Consider the following 22,750-nt stretch of genomic DNA (forward strand, 5'->3'; position numbering starts at 1 on the left):
GCCTGGGGCACGGCTTGCTCTGTGCACCACTGTGCCACATTCCTGCGTGCTTGTACCGGCATGGTTCCAACTCACACTTTTATTTCTGCCTGTCACTGCCACCTCCTCCCAGCAAAGCAGCTCTGAGGGGTTGTGCCTGCCTTGCAGGGTGTCAGCAGTGCAGGGGGAGAGCCAGTGAGATGAGCTGCTTCAGGGACACCTCCTCGGCCCCAGCACAGGACCTTGCCCAGGCAAGGACAGGGTCCCTGGTGGCTTGTGGCACACCCAGGTGGCAAAGTCCAGGCCTTTTTTCCCCAGCTCAGGCACTAGTTTCCCCAGCTCAGGCACTGGCTGCCAGACTTTGCTTCAAGAATTTGCTAAAAATGTGTCTTCTTCATCTCTTCTGGGCATACTTGGCCAAAGAGAAGGCTTGTCTATCCCCAGCATCTTTGCCCAGCACCAGGCAGGATTTCACTATTTCCAAGAGCAATGCGATCCCAGTTCATCTTTAGGATCTTGCTTGGTCTCCACTGGTCCAAGAATGACAGCCAGTAACACCTGCCTGCAACTTGTATTGCAAAAGTGTGTGAGGCTCCTTTGCTAGAGCAGCAGATGTTGTGCTGGGTGCTGCAGAAATAAAGCTTTAAAAGCAGATGATGCCCCAAATTTAAATAGACCAAGCAGACCCAGAGAGATGATTCCCAAGGTCATGTTGGAAGCCTGTGGCAGACGCGAGGACTGAACATACGTCTCCTGAGGCCCAGCCAAGCTGTGGTCTCAGGACTGTCTTCTCTTTTGTCTTCCAGTCCATTAGGAAGATCAGTTAATGAAATGGAATTAATAATGCCAGCTTCCTCACCAGCAATGCTGTAAGGGAGACAAATTTAGCAGCACAGGCTTAAAAGCGGCATGCTTGAAAATGGGGGTGGGCTGCAAGCACCGTAAGAGCCTGCTCTAATGGGGAATGCAGTAGGTCAGCCAGAGTTTTAGGGTCTCATCAGCTTTACTGATCAAATCTTAAAGGAGGAATGAAGATGTACCAACTACCTCCCCCAAAGGAGAGAAACACCCAATTTTAAGGTTCCCAGCAGTTGAAAAAGTAGTCCCACTGGAAAGAATCAAAAGACTTTTCTAGGTCAATGGCAGGAATAAAGCCTTCATTTCTGAAGAGCCAGGAGTAAATCAAAATTGATTCTTATGTGTTAGATGTGCTGTTGCCTGCCGTAGTCAGTGGGCCCAAACGGCACTGCAGAAGTGCCAGCCACCTCTAGGATGGCTGATGATGAGGATCTGTGCCAGGTTTGCTGAGGGACTGCACATCAGTAGTTCAAAAACTGAAACAGAAAATTGTACTTTAACAATAGCGCCAAATCTAAGGACTTCCCCTCAAATGGCTCATTTACTAGGATTCAAAGAAAGGCCACCTCATTTCCAGGGAGGAAAGCAAGCGCAAAGTATGTCTCACCTGATTCTTTCACCCACTCATTTGACTCATGTCACATGGTTTTTGCCGAAGACTTTATGATAACCTCAGACTTTGAGCAAAAATGGGCATGAAGAACAGTCCTGCTGAGCAGGAAGTGAAACAGGCAGCAGAGCAGAAGCTTAGCAATGTATCTCAAAGCATACTTCTTGTCACTGCAAAAAACCCAATGTTTTGACTGATCATTTGAAAAAAAACCCTCTTAAACCCAGGCATTTCAAGACTTCTAAAAGAAATCTCAGGGAACCTGGGACATTATGTGTAGTGCAGGGACATGGGTTTTCTTTTGTTACGAGTATTTGGCTCCAGACTTAAACTGCACCAGTTTAAGACCATATTGTCTTTTTTTGCCAGCTTATTGATTCCTTTTGTGGTCTAAAGACCTGAGGAAAAAAGTAATTAATCACCTAAGAGAAAACACCAAAGACCCAGGGCAAAAGACAGCAAGGGCAGAGCTGTGTACATACCACCTAGACTGTGAAGAGTGATGGACCTGAAATAGCTGTCAGCATCTCCCAGCTCGTGGCCTTTTCACCTGAGCTGCCTCTGAGCGATTCTGCAGCCCAGAAAATGTGCTGTGCAAGAACGAGTGCAAGCCAGCGGGAAGGATGAGAGCAGAGCCAGGATCTGGCCCATCCCTCTGCTATTGACAGCCTCCTCACGAAAATGTAATTGCTGGCTGCCCTTGGCTTGGAGTACTCAGGCAAAAATTCCCTGCTGCTCTTCAGAGCTTCGAGACATATTAATGCAACTTTTAAAATAGCATCCCCTCTATTTTTGTTGCTAATGCTAAGAACAAATTAGCTTAGAAGAAAACCCAATGATCTCCCTTAATGCTATTGTTCTCCTAAAGTGCTAAATGTCGGGATCTTACAGTACCACGTTGCAGATCCGGCGCTGCCCTCAATGTGTCCCACGATGCGTTGACGTGGAGTGATGCAGCACGCTGTTCTGAAAAACATAATCAAAGTGTCTTCAAAGTCACTGCACTTAGAGCAGAACTGGCAACAGTTTCAGCTCCGTCTTTGAATTTGTTATCATTAAATATTCTTTGAAACCAGTGCTGATTTCCACCCTGCCCTCCAGCAGGATTGTTAAGGACAGCCCTGAAGTTTAGGGATACGTGTGAGCCTTCCTATGGTAGAACAGTGGGTACTTCTGTGCTCTTATGGACTGTTATGTCAATTCAAGTATATTTACCTAAAAAGCCTTAAATGTTGCTAACTCTGACCTCATCAGAGCTCATCAGCGGAGCACAGACAGGCTGGGTCACCGTGGAAATGGGAGGACCTTTGGAGGGAAGCAAGGTGAAACTAGTCCTGATGCTGGGCTTGTCGTGTCCCAATAAGCAGCACAACGCTGGTGGCCCACACACCATGGCAGGGTGCCTGTGTCCTTTACTGAGCTGCAGTCTGCACCTCATCCAGCAATACCTGCTGGTGTTGGAGGGATGGAAAGAAATGAGGCAGACAGTGATACTCTGCTCATGTGTTAACTTGGCCAGAGGTTTCCCTCCATGGGAGGTTAGGATGGGCTGAAAACAACCAGGTAACTTTATTTTACTGAGTCCTTACCCCACACATCCTACATAGATGGGTCATTATCTCCAGCAGAGCTACTTAACAGGCAAATACGGATGAGCTCACTTGACTTGTGGCTATGCCATCAACACTGAGCTTTAGGTGACCTCACTAGAACATCTTAAGATCTGTAATCATTTCACTAACGTCCTGTGGCAGAAGGAGGCTTCCCATGGACAGTGCTCTGAAGGGAAGGGAAGCAAATTCCAGTTACTGCTTTTAATCCTGCTTCTCTCCATGATCACAGAACTCTCCTCCAACACTGCGGTATCCTGTGGTTGATGCCAAGATCTCCCACCTGTCCATGTCTCACCCTTTTAGGATCCAGGCAGTGCTATGCTTATTTGTGCCTTCCAGTCTGCTCAGTAAACATTTAGCTGGTGATCCTGGTCTAGTTCTGTTGCAGAGAAGTAGTTCTCACCCTTAGTCTACTGATGGCCCACTGCTTAGTCCTAATTCTGGCTCACTACTTCCTGAATGCATAATTTAAATTCTCATTGTAGAAATGCATATTTTATCAGTTGCCATTTTAGTTCTGGAACCACCCAGTGCTGATTGGGATTTTATTAAACCTTTTGTGCAAGTCTATGTAGACATACGCACAGCGCTAACGCCAGGCGCTGCCTCTGTCGCTTACCTGACTCGGCTCCTGGGATGAGCGAGTGCACGCTGGAAGATCTTGGCACATTCACATTTTCTAAGTATGTTCATCTCACAGTTCCAGTTCAGTTCTGTTTCTGATGCAAATGCATTGTTCTTGTTACTGGTGATAAAGCGATGGGTTCTGGTGCCCATGACTTAAAATAGCTCTGGAAGTAGTATGGGACAGTCTAATCACATGGGCCAGGTCTGAAGAAACACTTTTCCAAAGGGAAGTAAGAAATTAAGCAGGAAAACTGATGATATGGTTCATTTTGGTAGCCTGAAGAAGGAAATGGAGACCTGAAGTCTGGCGCAAGAAAAATCCCTACCAGCAAGGAAGGAAAAGAGAAATCATCACTATTTCATACGACGCCGGGATGTTAAATGTACATGGACCACTCTTCTGTCCAAAGGGAATTTGCCTTTTATACCTGACTGAGAAATTTAGGTTACAGTGAGACTAAGCAGAGATTTTGTGTCTTCTCACCGCTATGTTGCTAGTGGTACATGCCCAATAGCCATGAGTTTCACTCATGCACTAACTTCGAGATCTCTTTAGTGTTTTTTCAGGGACTCCAGGATTTAGGAGTTTCGTGTGAATGATGGCTCCATTTTAGATACACTGCTTGTAAATGCCTCCTATTATGGAGCGGTGCTGGGAACCCCACTGCACAGCTGCAAACAGTGTGCAGGGCAAAATGTATCAGTAGGGGTATTTTCTGCTCTTGCAAAGGATCTAAACCAACCAGCCTGTGCTGAAAAATCATCTCGTGAACCTGTTTCTTCTTTTTTTTTTTAACAAAGCCAGGAAGCACATTAAATCGAGACTCGTAATGTTGTTTGTAGATGATTTAATCTTGCTATATGCAATGACCATTGAAGCTAGTTCTGCACCAATTAGTTAATTATTTCTCTGTTAGGGGACTGAAGGTGCTGGATTCAAGCCTAAGCAAGTCTTTTGGGGGATTTCAAAGATGGTTTTGATACATGAACAATAGCTATTGGCCTCTGTAATCCCAGCAGAGTTTCCTAGGTAAAAGTTAAGATCACACTGTAGTGAATCTCTCCTTAAATTTTGGCTTTCCTCTGTGGGATGAGTTACCTGAGGGAAGGATAAGTGATGTATTACTGCTGGTTGGAGATCTTTGTTAACTCAGGCATTAAAGACCATTTGTTTTTGGAGCCAAAAGAGCAGAGAGGTTCAAACTCTGTTCCCCATGCTGATGTGTACATGACCCACTATGTCTGTGCTGGTGTCTGTTTCCATATAAAAGAGCTAAACTCAGTATAACATTTATAAAGTAAAATTATTTCATAAACTAGCATGATCTAAAAGATTAAACACAGCCTCAGAGCTGAGGGGTCCCCAGCTGGGATCATTCTGCCAATGACGACTGGACCAAGTCTGTTATGTGGTATCTCAGGTCACTCCTCAGTGAAATGGGGTCACTTTTGGGGGTTTCTTTGTGATTAATAACCATCCCAGAATCTGAAAAGGCAAACAGGTTGGGTGGAGGTAAAGCATTTTCTTTCTCGGTGTTTGCCAAGTATGACCATTGCTTAGTTAGGACGTCTCTGCGAGGCTACTTATAGTAGTCTATTGATGGGGAAACTGAGGCAGAGTCTTACTGTGAGAGGAGTGCTGGGGTTGGTGTTAAAATTCAGCTGTTAGTGGGCTCACAGTCACTACAGAGAGCACATGATTTTTCACAAATTGTCCTGTATACCTGCACCCTTCCACCTCGAATCCTGGTTTACACAGCATTTTGGCAGCGAGAGGAGGCAGCGCCCATACCTTGCACACCCTATCCTGGGTGCAGCTTGTGGTATTTGGCATCCTGGTGGAGCAGGGCTTGGTGTGAGGGGATGGGGGACTGTGTGGGTCACTTTGTGCCTGGGGAGGGAAAAGGCTGATTTCTGGTGGTATGGGTACTCTGCTGTTTTCTTCTGTTTCTGGAATAGTTTTGAAAAAAAACAGCAAAATGAGGGTTGCTCTGTTGGGGTCGGATCCTGACCTTGGTTTTCTCCTGCCTGCTTCCTGGCCTCACCTTGGCAGAGGAGAAGGGAGCATCAAAACCTGGAGAGACTGGGGGAAATTTGGCCCTCACAAAAAAAAAAAAAAAAAAAAAAGAAAAAAGAAGAAAACACCAGATTTCATCACTCAAGAAACTTCTGGAACATGAATAGTCACAACCATACAGCCACATAGGAAACACTGCTCACCCCCCCTCCCCTCCGTTCCCCCTCCACCCACACCCAATTTGTTTTTATTTCTCCGCCGTCAGGTTGCCTTAACCATTTCGATGGCTGAGGAGGCTAAGCCGCCGAGCGCAAGCTTTTGATTTGAAAGGGGACTGCATCCCCTTTTCAAAGGAGCCTGCTCCCTAGGGCAGCCACATCACACTGCTGATTTGCTGCAGTGGAGACCGCAGCGCGTACAATATGCCCTCCCCCCTCCGCCTGTGCTGCTTACAGCATCAGTCCGGAGCCGAGCGGGGAGACGGGAGCGATACCCGCTAACCCACCCATGCTCGGGAATGCTTGACTGGTAACGCAGTGCCTCCGACGAAAGGACCGGCAATTCCTCAGCCCTCCGAGATGCAAGCCAGTGCCGATTCCACCAAGATGGACTGTCTTTGGAGCAACTGGAAATGTCAGGGTATTATATCTATTCTAGTGTTGCATGCTAGAAGGACTGCATGTCAGAGGAGGCAAAGGAAGGATCCATCCATCCTTTGCATTGTTCACCTGTGGGCCTTTGCATGCTGTTTTCTTTCCCTCCCCGTGAGGCTTTTCTTTGGGGGTGATTTAAGAAAGAAAGATGAAAAGCCCTTAATTCTGTTCTTTGAATGTATTTCTCCCATCTCCAGCTGTCTCACCCTGAAAGCATCCAGGATACAGGACCTTCCTTCCCACCTTACAGCTCATTCCCGAAGCATCCGCCCTTGCTGTTAGCGGTATCATTTCTCATCCCTGACTCTCTCCGTCGGGCTGCCGCTGCCATGATTTCATAGAAATTTCATACCTTTTGGGTTTTAGGAAAGCTGGTTGACGGTGAATTTGTGCCAGCTGGGGCTCGCGAGGGTTCGAGGCGGTGGCGTTGGGCGCCTGGGTGCATCCTGCCCACGGACACACCCATAGCGAGGGCTCAGCCTAAGGGTCGACACAAAGAAAACGCGGCTTCGGCAAGAAGTGCGGTAGCACCGAGGTGGCCGCGGCATCGCCGCCTACTTCGTGCTTTGCTGCAGGATTGCTCTAAAAAAAAAAAAAAAAAAAAAAAAAAATATTAATCCCTTCATTGTGCTTTGGAGCACTCCGCCGAGCTGTGTGGTGGCGAAATAGCGCGGTGATGTTGTCTTGCTGCCCAGTAGGCGAGGGGAACAATAGCATCTCCCTTTTGGGTTTATTTGCAGCTTATTTGGAGCAGGTCGGTGTCTGCGCTGGGTGGGGCTGGCTACCTTCCCTGGTAGCCTGAAAAGCCTCGGACAGCTTTTCAGCCATTTTTAGTCGGCTTCACACTTCTCAGCCAGCATCCAGCCTTTGTTTTGATAAAAGACAGTCTCTGTGACGCTGCTCGGTGGGCAGATTAGAGGGAGAAAAGCTAGCAGCTGATCCTGCCGAGCAGGCTGCTGGCTGCTTTGGGCAGGCTTTGTTCAAATGTATTTTTTAATTTTAAGGTACATATTTACACTGAATAGACAGTGCATGATGTTTATGCTCTCAACGGGGTACAGCATCATCTCATTAAAGGCTCCAGAATGCTTGCAGACGTAGTTTCAAAAATGCAGCTCGGTGTATCAGCAGCCAAGAAACCTTCCTAAATTGTTTATTGGAGAGGGGAGGGCAGGGGGAGATCTTTCAGACGGACACTTGTCTCTAGAGAGATCGATATTTTTGCAATCTTAATCCAGCCTAATTGCATCTAAGGGCTGAGGGTGTTTTTAGGGAAAATGAATAGCTGGAAAGTAAACAGATGCACCTGTTAAACGCCAGCCTCCAGCAGCTTGGGCTTTTCATACCTTAATCAAGGGCTAGGGTTTTCTGTAGGATTGCGTGATTCCTTAAGCTTGTATGGGAGAGCCACAGCCAAACTTCAGGGTCTTTTCATCTGAGCTTTGCAGATAAACTTCCTTGTTAGGTGGGGTTTGGGTTTTATGTTTTGTTTCCAAAAAGGCTCAATATTTTGCTGATCCTTATAAAAACATTAATTTGCTGAGTCAGGTTGCTGAACCACCTGTATTTAGAGGCAAAAGGAATATTTTTCCCTCTTTATCAGAAAAAATAATATTTTTTCATAAATTAAAAAGAGGGGAATAACAAAGGGCATGCTGCTATTGTTCAATTAATAATTAATAATAGTAGTGGGCTTTCTCTCCTTCTGTGCTCTCCTTTTTGAAACTGAGGTAGATTTGCTTAAAATTAAATGCCACAAGATGTGCCATGCTGATTTGAACAAACCCTCAGATCTGAAAAAATCAACGCAGCTAAAATAAATCACTTGCCTCACTTTCACATCATTTGCATAACTTTTTCTTTTTCTTGGGAGGTGCTTTGTGATTCAAAAATAATCCTGCAGAAAACATGAAATAGTCATAGAATATTATTTCTGTCGGCAAAATTCTTTGATCACTCCCAGATAAAATAGACGAAATTTAAAATTCAGAAGAATGAAGACTAAAGACTTGATTCATTGATTTTTTTAATATCTATTATTCATGTAGTCTCTGTCTCAACCCAGAATATCAGTTTCTTGCAAACCTGGAGTTGTATAATTTTGCCAGCTTCATTATCAATGCAGTTATGGTTTGTCTCTGAAAACTCTGGAATATGTCTGTGATCGTCACAGAGGCAGACACAAACCTCAGTAAATACCGAGCATATTTTTACTGAAATTATGGAGATACGACACCGAGGTTAATGTAAGTTTTAATTAATAAACAGACAAGCCTGCAACTAGCTGTATCGTTGGTTTGTCTTTATAGTACCTACAATTGGCGTAAAATTGGGTGAGGATCCCGAGAAACTGTAGCGAGAGTTGGTGAAGCTTTGCTTTGCCCCACTAAATCAAGGTACTGTTATTTTCCTTGCAGTGAAGCAGTTGATGCTGCTGCATAGGTTTAGAAATGTTGCAGTGTGTTTTACCTGTCTAACCTACAGGTACAGCATGATCATATCCATGGTAGATCCTGATGCAGCCCCTCGGGGGAGCAGGGGAGTAATTCGCTCCTGCTGGGCATGTGCTTCATTGAAAATGTTATCACAGGCAGCTTCGAGGAATTGCAGCCAACTTCCACACCCAAGTCATCTCTCTCACTGGAAGGTGATGCATTTGAAGTAGGCTGGGATGGAGTGATGCATAATGCGTGAGCACGTGGGGAAACGTCTCCAACTGGGCGTGCTGGTTGATGTGGGCCTTCGTGTGACAATGTATAACCGGTGCCAGCTGTGTGATCCATCACAGTGCATGGCTTCCAGAGAGGAGCTGCTGGATGAGGTGTGCCCTCAGGTTCAGGTGGTAGAGTAGGTCTCGTGCCTTCTCCAGGGACTCAGCCAAGCTCAGCAGGACCCATCCTCACTCTTGCTGGAGAGATTTCTCTGGATTAGGAAGATCTTGGCACCCCAGCTCGGTGGAGCTGTTTAATGTCAGTACACTGGTCCCCATGAATGTTCCATCTTCCAATGTTTCTTCTACATGCCAGCTTTTGGGTGCTCATAAGTGACATGCTTGTTCCTGCAGCTTCAACCTCCTGCAAGACTTATTTACAAAGAAAATCTGAAAGATTCAGAGAAAAAGGCCTGTGAACCATCCACAGAAATTATCCTAAATATTATCCACATTACAATTATAACTTAATGTGGAAAAGGACTGCAGACTTCATCAAATCCATCTAGCTGACATAACACTGCTGAGGCTGGAGTTATTGACTAGCATTTCCTTGGCAGCTGTTTCCAGCTTCCTTGTTTGATTGATATATCAGCTGGTTTCCAAAGGGTGCTGAGAAGCTACACCAACTATTCATGGCAACATTCCTCACTTTAAGACTGATAGAGACGTTCAATGGAAATAATACAGATGCGTGCTATTAATCTATAATCTTGTGGACAGTTCCGAAGTCTATCTAATTACAGCTATTATCATGAGAATGTAACTTCAGCCAGCTGATCCCTTCAGTGCTTTCCTGAAAATACTGTGGGCGGAACCCTCAGCTGGGATCCACTTGTCTTGCTCAAATGAGCTGTCCCTCTTTGCAGCAGCTAAAGATCTGTCCCAGTAGTTGATTCTTATGTTGGACCTGGGTAGAGCTATGATCTTGGAACCAAGTCATCATCTGGTGTAAACAATTTAGCTAACAGTTTCACAAAACTACACTAACTTATAAGAAATTGACTTCCTAATTCCACAGTTGATTGCCTGTGAAGTTTGAATGAAATTTTCCATATTTTTTTCCACTTTCAGATTTCCTTTCATTTTTTTTGTCACTGCTGCAGAAATTGTATCATTCCTTCCTGAAGCACATTCCTGTTGATGACAATACAACTGCAAGATCAAGAGCTTAAAGTTAGAGGACAAACTCTCTTAGATGAGCTTCACATTGTTCAACTGTCAACCATCCCAACAAACACTTTGACTTAGGTGGTATCAAAAAATCAGCTCTGCACACCTGCTGTGCCATGTCTGAATGTATTTTTTTTCTTTTCTTTTAAGAATAGATGAACAATATTATTTCATTGCCAGAACAAGGAGAAAATTCCCCCAAAATAAGATCATTTTAAAGTATTCCCTGAGGAGTAATTTAAACTCTAGCAAGAGGGTGGTGATGGGGCAATAGCTGAAGACAACATTGGAGGGCTATTTTTGCTTTCATTAGGTCTCTGGGAAGTGAGTTTAGTGAAGGTTTTTTGATATCTAAAAGGATTATCTCTCTACATCATATTTAATTCTCACAAATAGCATAGATGTCAGCCATTCATTTTGAAAATCTGTAGATTTTCAAAGGTTTGGATAGAGGTAGGAAGGGTCCAGGTCTTTTATTTTGGTCCAGGAGCATTTTGGGAAAATCTTAACATTTCCATAGCATTATGTGCATTCAAGGACTCTGCTTGATCTCCTTGATTTCTGCTCACTCTAAGGTGAGAGCAATAATATCCTCCATAGAAACTGGCCAAGGCAGGTAGTGATATGGTTTGATGAGCAGGAGGTATGTGAAGGAGGCTTTCTCTTGCCACTATATTAAATCCTGGTCTTAAAGTATGTCTCATGAAAATTATAATAACAATAACATCGTCATCATCATCAACAACAAAAACAACAATAATAATAATAATAATAAACCACAATAGACTTTTGTGCAGCATGGTTGTAGGGCTGATTTTTTAATTGCCAATCCTCTCCTGCCTACCCAAGCACACTCTGATGCCTCACAGAAGGCAATACTTTTATCAAATCAATCAATACTTTTGTGCTCACATCTTGATCTTGCAGATGGAGTACATAACCTGGAGGGCATTCTATAAGAAGATTTTCATTTTCCCTGGTCCTATTCCTGCTCCGGGTCTCCTCTCACCAGGGTTGGAGGAGCAAGAGTCTGAACTTTCAAGTTAAGTCTTGGGGCAGATACAAAGCCGAACCATCCCATCATGATGGGAAAAACTATGGCGGTGGAAAATACCACCATCCCTGGAGGTGTTCAAGGCCAGGCTGGATGAGGCTTTGAGCAACCTGATCTAGTGGAAGGTGTCCCTGCCCATGGCAATATCCCCATGGCAGGGAGGTTGGAACTAGATGATCTTTAAGGTCCCTTTCAACTCAAACCATTCTATGATTCTATGAACTGAGGACAGGAGGTTAATGGACAAAGTGTATACAAGAGGTAGAAGTATGGAGAGATCCCTCAAGGCTGGAGATAAAGGATAAGGAGAGATGCCTCATGAAAGAGCACAGATATTCTGTCTTGGCTCTGCTGTTAATCACAACAGTCTCCTGAAGGCACCAGACTGCTCATTAAGTGGTAAATCCATCTGTACTACATTTGAATCAGGTCTGTTGTGGGGAGGGGAGCAATGACCACATCGGATCCTTCACTGGAGAGATGAGGGGAAGCCTGGTCCTGCAGCCTGTGGTTAAAGCTGCAAACTGGACTTTCTTTGAGTGTGAGAAATATTTACTTCTATTCAAAGACTTACAGCTTTGTTGCATTTGTTGTCAAACATTGTTGTGACAATGCTATAAACATGAGCGCTCTTAAATTAGGTTTCCTGATCTTTTTGCTGCCAGTAGGTCTGAGAAATTACTTATGAAGTCATTTATATTTCTGCAGTCAGAATATTACACTATATACAGAATTAAAGGCTGTCTGCAGCCGGGTGTTTCTCAGTTCCCAGTAATACTAATATTACATAAGGAAGGAAACGGTACAACCCATTGATTTTGCCTCCTAAGGAGGCCCAATGACACATCTCCACTGTGGGGAGGGCAGCTCCATCACATCCAAGGGTCTTATTAGTATGCTGAAGAGCATATGACATTTAATCAATCATCAAGACCCATCAGCCTCATTTGAAGGCTGGATAATAAGGGGTTTGCACACACTTTTTGTACTAACTTCCATGTAAATGTTGCTTGATGCGTGTTCATTTTTCATACAGTTGTTGCAGTAGAGTAAAAACTTGGAAATTCAGAAGAACAGAGATTTTCAGAGGAAGAGAGGGAGAAGCTGTGGAAAATGTGAATTGTCCAGTCTGTACTTAGTTGATCTTCATTAATTTTCATCTTAAAGTGTTTTCTTTGAGACATGGGATGGAAAGATCCCCATTTCTCTTGCAAAAGTATTTTTCAAAAACATAGCCACACAGGAATGTGAAGGTGGGAGTACACTTTAGCTACGAATTGGTTCAGATCCTCTATTCTCCCTCCGGGATCTTTACTCAGGAGCTTTGGGCTGCAGCTGTTCCACACCATGGTGCTTCTGGGGACCATGTAAACCACCAAAGCCCAGTCCTCATGTTTCCACCAGGTGCCAAAGAGAAGGAATGCAGGAGCATCACTACTTAGTCCACCTCAGCCTTCTCAAGTCATTCACCCCTTGCCTCCAGCACTGCCCCTGTCAGCCCCCAGGTCTGTCTTCTGGCTTTTGTGATGTCAGCCATTGAGGGGAAGAAACATTTTCTGCTGAATGCCATGACGAGAGCTGGGAGAGCTTTGAGGCACTGTACTTGGGAGCAGTTCCTTGCTGGCACAAGGACTGCATGCTGCTGCTGTTACTTTTAGCTTGCCTCGCAAACATGGGTGTTCACCAACTGCTCATATTAACAAGTGGTTGCTTGTATCATGGAGTTTTTACCTTTGTGTGTCGTCAGTCTGGGGGCTGGTGCCAGATGGAGGACTTACATTAGTTTAATGAGACGAATTTATGCCGTAAAGTACAGCTGAGACACTGATCTGCCACTCTTGAAAACTTTCAAATAGAAGGCTGCTTGAGTAACATTTCACAAGTTCTGCTGTCAGTTAAAAACCACGGGCAGGTGATGCTTTCAGATAAATAGCTCATCAGACACGCTTCTCCAGGCAAATTCTTCAAAGGCAGTTGCAGTCACCTGCAGCAGCGCTCTTAGAGATGGCTGCTGAGTCCTCCTTAATCAATACAAATACTTCTGAGTCTGAGGCAGTTCTGGCAAAACCCAGAGTCCTTTTATACCTCCACAAAGGAGCCATAGCTGTGGTGTGCTTTACTGGAAAGAGTGTAAAGTGACCGATGCTGCTCCCCTCCTTCCAGGAGGCTAAAGGGAGATCATGGAAAGCTACAGCAGAACAGCTTCTGCATGTTAATGGGCATGGTCAGGATTTTAGAGTTGGGATTTTCAAAACAGAGGGAGCCCAAACCTCAGTGAAGCTGAGGCTGATTTCAGCGCCTGTTTTCCAAAACCCTGTTGGCAAGTCCTAGCTGCAAACCTTAGGGGTTCTGAAGTTGGCGTTTTGGCTCTCAGAAGTGTGTCTTGCTTAACCAGGCAGATTGACCCACTGTCCAATTGCATGCACATCACATATCAACAGGCTTACGTGGCACCAGCCTCCTGCTTCATGCATATTCAGCGCGTTGCTCAGAATCACACCATTGTAGTTGGGTCTGGGCTGCGCCGTGCACGCGCGCACCCATGCACACGCGCTGTCTGCAACACACTCAGGGCTTGCAGGACCCTTGACTGCATTAGGACCTTTTATTCCTTCCCTATGGGGCAGTTTTTCACTGAGGATTGACCAAAGCATTTTGTTATTATGTCAGTAGCTCATGCTGTGAGGGATCCCCTGTCCTCTGTTTTATCTATCTGATTTATCTGATTTTATCTGATTTATCCTCATACTCACTGCCTCCCCATGTGCTGGGGGGGCTGGTCTGAGCCTTGGTGGCTGTCTTTTTGGCACGCAAAGGAAGAGGTGCAGGCATGAACAGGCAGCTACCCTTCATGAAAACTCATCAAAAACCACCATTTATATTTCGTGACTTGTTGAAGGGCAGAAAACCCACTGGGTCAGCAAGTGTTTGAGGGAGTTGTTTTCTGTCTTAATCAGTTTTGTATGAATATAGGGTGAGATGAAGCTCAAAGCAGCCATAAAAATCTGGTGGGCAACCAGATTTTTCATTCATTCCCATCTTTCATTTTCATTCCCATTCAGAATGAAAAAAACGGTGTGGAAGAGATTGATGCACCCAGTCCCGGGTTCACCTGAGGGTGGAAGAGCAGATTTCTTATGGCTTTACTCCTTGCTATCTATCTGCAATACCAGACACTGATGTGACAGGTACTTTTGCTCTGGTGTAAACAGTTACAGGAGAAAATGGCACCTCAGGGAAGCCAGGCAAAACATCCCAGCTAGAGGATTCTGCATCTAGTGCTCCTCTGACCACTTTCAAGGGAGATTTGTTTATGTAAGGAAATGCAGGACAAAAATAATTTTGAAGTGGCTGAAGCTGCAACTGAAGGAGCAAACATGGCTCAGACATGTAGCTCAGGTGTTTTCAGCAGCATTTAAATTCCAGGGGAACTGATACAGCTTAAATCCCTGAGGCCTGTTGGCAAAAAAAGTACTTTATCCAGGGAAGCCCATCGCCCATGGCTGGACTGCACAAGTCTCCGCTGATTTCTAGCTCTGAATTCTCCTTCTCCTGCCCAAGGAGCCACGAGGTTCACCTGCCTCCTGCACTCCCTTTCACAAGGTGGTTTAACTCACCCCTCTTCTTCCTAAGGGAGAGGAGGAATGGCTACGGGAGTGACAAATCCCACCTGAACAGCTGGACACAGCAGCAGTGCCGCAGCTCCGCGTCCCTGTGAGTGAGAGGAGGAGAAGGCAGATTTGGTTCCTATCCTGGAAAATCCTAACTGACCTATGGCATGCTGTGGGTGGGGGGCTGTGTTCTTAGGCTGGACCTGGGCACCGGGACAGCCACAGAAAAATCATTCAACTTGCGTCTCCCTCCTCTGTGCTGAAATTTTCCACCTAGCAGCTGGCACATATTTTTTCCATGCACATGGGAATATTTTCCTCAGGTCTAAAAGGCACAGGATCCCTCTCTCCCAGGTCTCATCTGGCTGGTGAAAGAGGCCAGCTGCCTCTTCGTCTCCCCTCTCACACATGCACATAACCCCAGAACTGTGTCATTTGGCCTCTGTCCATCTTGCTCGGAGTTGTGACAAGTCTTTCCTCACCTGATACAGCTTAATAAATATCCCAGTCATTTCTTGACAGAGAGAGGCAAGTTTCAGGATATACACACACCTAGTCAAGTCTGTCTTGAGTCATTTGGCATCTTCCTTGTTGAGGGGAATGAGAAATGCAGTTTGGCATCTCTGCATGAGAATACAGCCCACTTTCAGTCTGCAGTTATATGGGGCAGAAGATCCTAGAAAGAATGAGGGCTTAGTTTCTCATTTTGGGTCTTCTCATCAATTGGCATTAACTCAGGGAGCTCTGCTGAAGTGGGCTTTTGTATTTTTTGGCTCAGCTCTCATCTGTTTGCTGGTCTGGTGGTGTTTTCCCTGGTGCCTGGCCGCCTCCATCAGCAGATGGTGTTCCACGTACAGCATCTTGAGCTAGCTCACCTGTGCTCATTTCATTTAACATGAAGGTGTTGTGTGACAGAAGATTTAAGTATCTGAAAAAATGAGATTTGCATAGATTTCCAATACTGTCATCTGACAGAGGAATATTTACGCATAGGAATGATCAGGCTATGAATAATACCTCCTGTCCAAATGCTCACTGGTGAAAGCACACCAGTTGCTGTGCTGTGCTGCAGAATTTTGCAGCACCTTGACTGAAAAAGAGTACAAAATATGGTTAAAACTGCACACTTGTGTTCTGGATGCCGTTTTTGCAGGTATGGTTTGCAAGTCACACGCTCCAGCACCTTGACACTGTAAGCAATTGATGGAGCTCCAGCTGCCTGCATCAATACATCCGGGTCTGCTGCTAAACTCCCTGACATAGGTGCATGCTCTGACTATGTTGTAACTGCATTTTGGAGCATTCCCTAGTCCATGCCCCTGGGTTTCTGCAGGAAGGAGACCTGAGCATGTATCTGGAAAGACTCCGGCCTGGCCCCTCATTTGTAAAGTCCCCAGCACCTACCACCAAGATCCCCATCCCTTGGCTTCCATGCAGTCCATAGATCTATCCGTGCACGCATGATCACAGGTCCAGTGCTGAATGCTGGCACTTAAAAATATGTAAGTTATTATCTTGTGTATATTGATGGAGAATGTAGTAGAATGTGAATGTTGCATGAAGAGAAAATAGCTCAGTAATACAACAGCAATTTTTGCATTTGAGACCATCGCTTTGAAAAGCAACGCTAATATGTGTAATAGTAATGAGTAATGCAGCTCATTGACTCAAGGCAAGCGTGCCGTGGTGACTCACAATTCTTGGAGATTAGATGATAAGAACTACTAGACTAGATTAATTTTGTTTCTTTTGGTATTTGTGATTTTTTTTTTTTGACAGATTGCAGTTTTCCTGAATTTACTCTTTGTTCAGAATGATTTGACAAGTGGCATCTATGAAATCTGTTTGGCTGGTAGTGTGTTCAAGCTGTTCCTAAGGACTCGTGCAGTGTGTGAAATTAAAGCTGTTTTGTTTAGATTGTCACGAGCATGTTCTTTGACTGGATGAAGAGTACTCTCAGAAACAGGTTATCAATGTAAAGAAATTAAATTCACCTTTCTGGACTGGATATTCAGCAATTGTTTCATAAAATTTTGCTTTTATAGTGGCTATTCCTGATGGTGAGATTGTTTGCTGGAGGGATTGGAATAAACTATACAAACTGGGTGAAAAACACAGTCAAAATTAACTGCTTTACAAATGTAAAAATACATTGGTTGAAAATAGTTTTCTGCACTTGCTTTGTTCTAACTGATATGTCCCATGGATCTAGACAACGAAAATTATCTAACAAGCAGAAAGGTTTTTCTTCAGTATTTCTGAGATGGTTGGATTTGCAGTAGCAAAAGGGATTTATTCTGTATTTTAAGGTCTCATCTGAAAAATGGCTTCCTACCCACGTAACTATTAAGCAATGGTAAAACCAGGAGTCTTTCCCTTTCTCAAAACTTAGGAAATAATAAAATCATATTGTGAAAACTTTGAATAGGAGAGTGGTTTATTGTGGCTAACCCCAAACTTTCTCATTTATTTCTCAACAATCAAAACCTGAAATGTTTTCATCAAGCATTTGGCATTTGGACTTGTAACCAAAAAAAAAAAAAAAAAATCAATTTTCCAGAGCGGCTAAATGCATGTTAGGGTAAAAACTTCTATACAACCCTAGCAACAACTCAAACCCCAGTTTGCATTTGCCTGGCTGCTGCAAGAGACCCATCATGCTGTGGCTGGAGATATTCATCCATTTTATCTAATCCAGACACACGCAAGAAATACAAGGATTTCTAGTAGGTCATAAGTTGTCATTTCCTCAGTGTGTTGCTGAAGTCACTTCCCTGCTTCTGTCGAGGAGGTTCTGTTGGTGCTGATGTGAGCGAAAGCATCACCCCTCCCTTTATCCTCCTGCAAGGACTCCGAGCATCGCAGGGGCCACGGTGGCCATCCTTGACACCTTCCCAGTTCCTGCCTTTAACACTTTGGTCTTCTCTCCCCAGCTATCGACCTGTTGTACTGGCGTGACATCAAGCAGACAGGGATCGTGTTTGGCAGCCTCCTGTTGCTGCTCTTCTCTCTGACCCAGTTCAGCGTCGTCAGCGTCGTGGCCTACCTGGCCCTCGCTGGCCTCTCGGCCACCATTAGCTTCAGAATCTACAAATCGGTCTTACAGGCTGTGCAGAAGACGGATGAGGGCCACCCCTTCAAGTGAGTGCCTTGCAATCATGGCCAGGAGCCGTTTGTCTTGCAAAGGATCCATCCCCAGTGGCAATTAATGTTTCTTTAGCTGCTGCTTTTATACTGGATAAAGTTCTTGCTCCTAACAGGAGAAATATTTTTTCTGTTGTCCAGTGTCTCAAGAACTGTAAGGCCATATTGGCGCAGATCCTTGGGGGGGGAAAAAACTCAAAAGGCATTGTCCTCTGAGACATGGGAATTTTTTTCCTGAAGTTCAAAAGATCTAGAAAATCATAAGCAAACGGAGGAGAAGTGTTTCATTAAAGCTAATGATAATACGGTGTCTCTGTGAGCAGGAGGAGTATTGTTTCTGGGCACAATCTCTTTGGCCTGGAGGGAAACTCTTTATATCTTTTCTCCAGTGCTGCTTGACTGTGATGTGTCAATCCATTACCCTAAGGGATGGTGCCATTGCCAATGCCATTTCCCTCCTCACCCTCCACAGGGTCTGGATGGTTTGCTCCAGGAGATCAGACAGCACTTTTGTTCCTCCAGAGGCTGGAGGAGATGTCCCCTCCTGTGGCAGCAGTGTTGCACAGAAGTTTGTGGGGAAACCCCCCAGCTGTGATTTGCACCCCACTTTGGGTGGAGTAAAGAGAGAGATCCCATCAAGACCAGGCTCTGCGTGGGGAGAGGGCAAGGCTGGAGGCAAACAGTCCTGGCAGAGCCTGCAATTGCCCAGGGAGATACGTCATGCAAGGCCAAGACAACGTGTGTTGATGGCTCAGCGCCTGCAGGAAGGGGGACATGTTGCTCCACCGTGAAGAATTGAGGTCTGGGGAGGAGGGAGTGATGAGGTAGACAGGCACAAGCATGAACAGAAGGTGAACCTGCCTGGGTTTGTAACTGGACCTGTGTTTCTGGCAGAGCCTACTTGGAGATGGAAATGAATCTTTCACAGGACCAGATTCAGAAATACACAGACTGTCTCCAGCTATACGTCAACAGCACAGTCAAAGAGCTGAGGAGACTCTTTCTCGTTCAGGACCTCGTGGATTCTTTAAAAGTAGGATTGCTTTAAGTATTTTTAACCCCTCTCTAGGGGATCAATGTACATTTCAAAGTGTTGCTTCCCATGTTGACAGAGTCATCATAAAACCTAGTTTTGTGTAGCTCCAAATATAAAAGTTGCTCTCCATTTTGATTTCCAAACTGCTTGCTTCCAGGAGTTTAGAGGTTTGGCAATCTGCATTTGAATTTATTGATCCATAATGCAGGAGTTATAAAAGTTGCAGGAACAGCTTAGTTCCACTGTAGTTCTAGAAGCATCTCTGCATTATGCTTTCTATGACTTTGCCACAAAATGGGGTGATCCCCTCTAATACCTCTGTTAATCTGGATTTCCTCTAATGGTGGCATTTCCTGCTATGGAGAAAGGTCTTCTTTCCCTCTCTCCTCAGATGATTATTTATTTTCAGCCTTACACCCAAGCAGGCGTTCTTCAGAGCAAAGGAAAGATCATTAAAAGAGCAGACATGGGTTAGACTCCTAGATTACAAAAGATTTTTTGAAAAATGAATCGATCTCCTAGTCTCAAGAGTTTTCAGTCACTGGGATCATCACTGTGGGGCTGTGATTAACCTGTGTGGGATGACCCTGCCATCATCAAAATTGGATGCAAAGATCTGCCTATGCTGTGCTGGATGCAGAGTCCTAAATGTGTGCAATTAAGCCCTAAATATGTACGAAAGCTCAGCTAAGAGGGTAAGCAGTGAAAAGCAGAAGGGAGAATGGGGTTTATACACTCAGAAAAAGGACCTAGTTCCTAACGTGCCTGACTTAACAACTCCTCCTGAACATTAAAAAGGCTAATGTGCCACTCTGTTAGCTAGTTAAGTGAACTAATTTCTTCTTAGGCTGACACTGGAGGTCATGTAACGATCTGTCTTTAATTTAGTTTGCAGTACTAATGTGGCTGCTGACTTATGTGGGAGCCCTCTTCAATGGCCTGACTCTTCTGATCATGGGTAAAAATCAACATTTCTTTTAAAATCTATTTTTAACTTTAACGCCCTCGCGATTTCTTCTTAGACAAAACAGCCTATCCCTGTTGTGCCTTCCCCACAGTTAAACCATCAACTTTTATTTCCCTTTCCAGTAGATATTCATTATTCCCATTACATTATCCCTCCTGCTAGAACTAATTTGTGTTTTATGATTTTGCAGCTACTAGTCCCAGAGCAATGGGAAATTACATATTTGGGAGGTTTGAGCAAAGTTCATTTTTAATACAGAGATCCCTGGTGGATCAGCTGACCAAGTGGCATGATATGTGTTTGTCGCTGAAGTAGGTCTCTTCTCTGGAGGAATTGGATTGGCAGGAATATAACAGTGTGCTCTTTTTCTCCTCAGCTGTGGTGTCTATGTTTACTCTCCCCGTTGTATATGACAAGTACCAGGTGAGTCTGACCGCATGGTGTGGTTCAGGTGTCTGGGTGGTTCTGCCTTGTTGATGCCTGATTGACTTGGTCTCCTTTTTGCTCTTTGCAGGCACAGATTGATCAATACTTGGGACTGGTGCGGACCCACATAAACACTGTTGTGGCAAAGTGAGTTCAGCAGCAGACTTGAGCAGAAGTCTTGCTGTGAGGTTGCAGTGCACTGAGAGTGGCTAAGAGTTGGGTGGTCCCAGGGACAGCGTGCCCTGTGAATGATGTCCTCCTCAGCTTCTGGCATGTGAGAGCCTCAGGAGGGCAGATACCTGGAGGAACACAGTCCTTCTCAGCCAAACGTAGACAGAAGCAGAGCTGTGACCCTGCATCCTTCTGTTCCCTCTCCTGCCCTTTGAGGGAACTGTAGACAGAGCAGCCCAACCAAGGACAGATGTCCATGGACCAAACCTGACCAAGAAATGTGATAACTCCCTTCCCCACTGACCACTCCAAGCCTGGGTTTTTGTGTTCAAGGACTCTGTCCTTCAGAGTTAATAATACCGTTAATGAACAACGTGGGAATTAGAACACCACCCTGTTAAAGAAAGAAAACACCTGGAAGCACCATGATCTTGAGTGTTTCAATCTGCCATGGATCGGATGGAAAACCTGGATGAAATTTTTGATGCAGTCTGCTCTAGTTCCTAAGGCATTGTCTGCATCAAAAGCTTTTGTGGGATCCCTGAGGGCATAGTGAGGATCTGAGCATAGTTCTTGACACTTGAGAAGCAAGTCTGAAGCAGGATGGCTGGTCTGGAAGGTACATCTCAGCAGTTTGTATCTGTGGCTCTGCAAAAGTTGGCTGAATAACAAGTAGCCCATGGAAGGTTACAAAATGGTGAGGTACAGAGAGCAAATGATCCAAAAGGAGATGCCAAGGAATTTGGGCTTTTTTAGCCTGGCAAGGAGGTAGCTAAGGAGTGATTTCATAGCAGCCTATAAGTACTTAATGTGAAGTTACAAGACGATAGACCCAAACTCTTCTCAGTAGTGGCAGATGTTATAACATGGAGTAACAACATAAATCCAGCTTAGGAGGTTGATGCTGGACATCAGGAGAAACTTTTTCTCTAGGAGATTAGGACAGCACTGGAGGAGGCTACACAAGGAGGTACCAGAACCTTCTTCCTTGGAGGTTTTCAAGATGCAGCAACATGATGCTGTGGCCAACTTGATTTAGCATTGGCGATAGTCCTGCCTCATGTAGAAAGTTGATTCAAAGACTTCCGGGGGTCCTTCGGAGCCAGTATTTCTGTGATTCGACAAAACTCTTATCCTTGGGCAGGACTAAAATTCTGTGCTGAAAATTCTTTGTTTAAACTTCAGTCTTGGCTTCCAGTAGACCATGGTAGAATATGGAAGCGGGGAGAATATCACTGAGCATATCCCGCGGTTACGTGAACCACCAAAACCCAGGCTGCTTATAAGCAGGGGCCTGTAAGAACACAGAGATGGGCATCACCTCTTTTTCTTAGGAGACTCTAGCCCACCTGTTGCGACAACACACTGAACATAAGCTAGAGATTACCCTTGGATAAGACTCCAAGTGAGGATCCACTAGAACGGAATAGCTGCCTCACCGTATAACTCTTTTCTTTTTTTTCCTTATTTCTAGGATTCAAGCTAAAATCCCAGGTGCTAAGAGAAAGGCAGAGTAAAGCAGATGTCAAGAATCCATCGACTACAGTAGTGAATAATGGGGGGATCTGGAGTGAAAGAGCTCTGTTCTTACACTTTACTGCAAATTTATCGTTCTTTTTTTTCTCGACACCATAATCTTAGAAACATGAAACTCGGAAGCAGTGCTTTTCCCTCGCTGCTTCTGCACTTAGAATATTTGCAATCACTTGTGTCAAGCACTAAAGTATAGTAAAGAGAAAAGTGTACTAGATGTGGTTTTTTGTGTTGCTTATAAAGTGCATGATGGTGAGAGCCTAAATAATATTGACCTTTTTTATTTTCTTTTTTTTTAGTGTTTTTCCTTCTATTGGCATTGCTTCTATAACTTTTAATGTTACATGTGGCTAGGGGCTATCCTGCTTAGCGCACTGATGCAATAGTTAAAATTGCTTCTACGTCACTGGGTTGCTCGTTGGATTCATCTTTATTAACTATATAGGATTGTAGACTGATGTTTTAGTGTTTTCCAACACAAATAAAATAAACAGTAATCGGTACTTATGGTAATCAGTTTTGTATAACTCAAAAAAATGAAAACAAAACCCAGTACTTTTGTCGTAAG

At 44.6% G+C, this 22,750-nt stretch overlaps 1 protein-coding gene across 2 annotated transcripts in view; it reads left to right on the plus strand.

Annotated features, from left to right (window-relative positions):
* Window positions 1–22,166, plus strand: part of RTN1 (reticulon 1) — a 123,566-nt gene extending 101,400 nt beyond the window's left edge. The window contains exons 1-7 of one of the 2 annotated variants that reach the window (XM_009986454.2): window positions 6,283–6,343; window positions 17,839–18,046; window positions 18,944–19,082; window positions 19,974–20,043; window positions 20,429–20,475; window positions 20,567–20,625; window positions 22,124–22,166. In XM_009986454.2, the coding sequence (XP_009984756.2) occupies window positions 6,283–6,343; window positions 17,839–18,046; window positions 18,944–19,082; window positions 19,974–20,043; window positions 20,429–20,475; window positions 20,567–20,625; window positions 22,124–22,166 (627 nt within the window). Of the gene's footprint in view, window positions 1–6,282; window positions 6,344–17,838; window positions 18,047–18,943; window positions 19,083–19,973; window positions 20,044–20,428; window positions 20,476–20,566; window positions 20,626–22,123 lie in introns of those variants that run through there. The other variant, XM_086613447.1, reaches the window with a different exon arrangement.
* Window positions 22,167–22,750: the final 584 nt, after the last annotated feature.

This window comes from Tauraco erythrolophus, chromosome 6, assembly GCF_009769465.1.
Source record: "Tauraco erythrolophus isolate bTauEry1 chromosome 6, bTauEry1.pri, whole genome shotgun sequence".
Taxonomy (NCBI): domain Eukaryota; kingdom Metazoa; phylum Chordata; class Aves; order Musophagiformes; family Musophagidae; genus Tauraco; species Tauraco erythrolophus.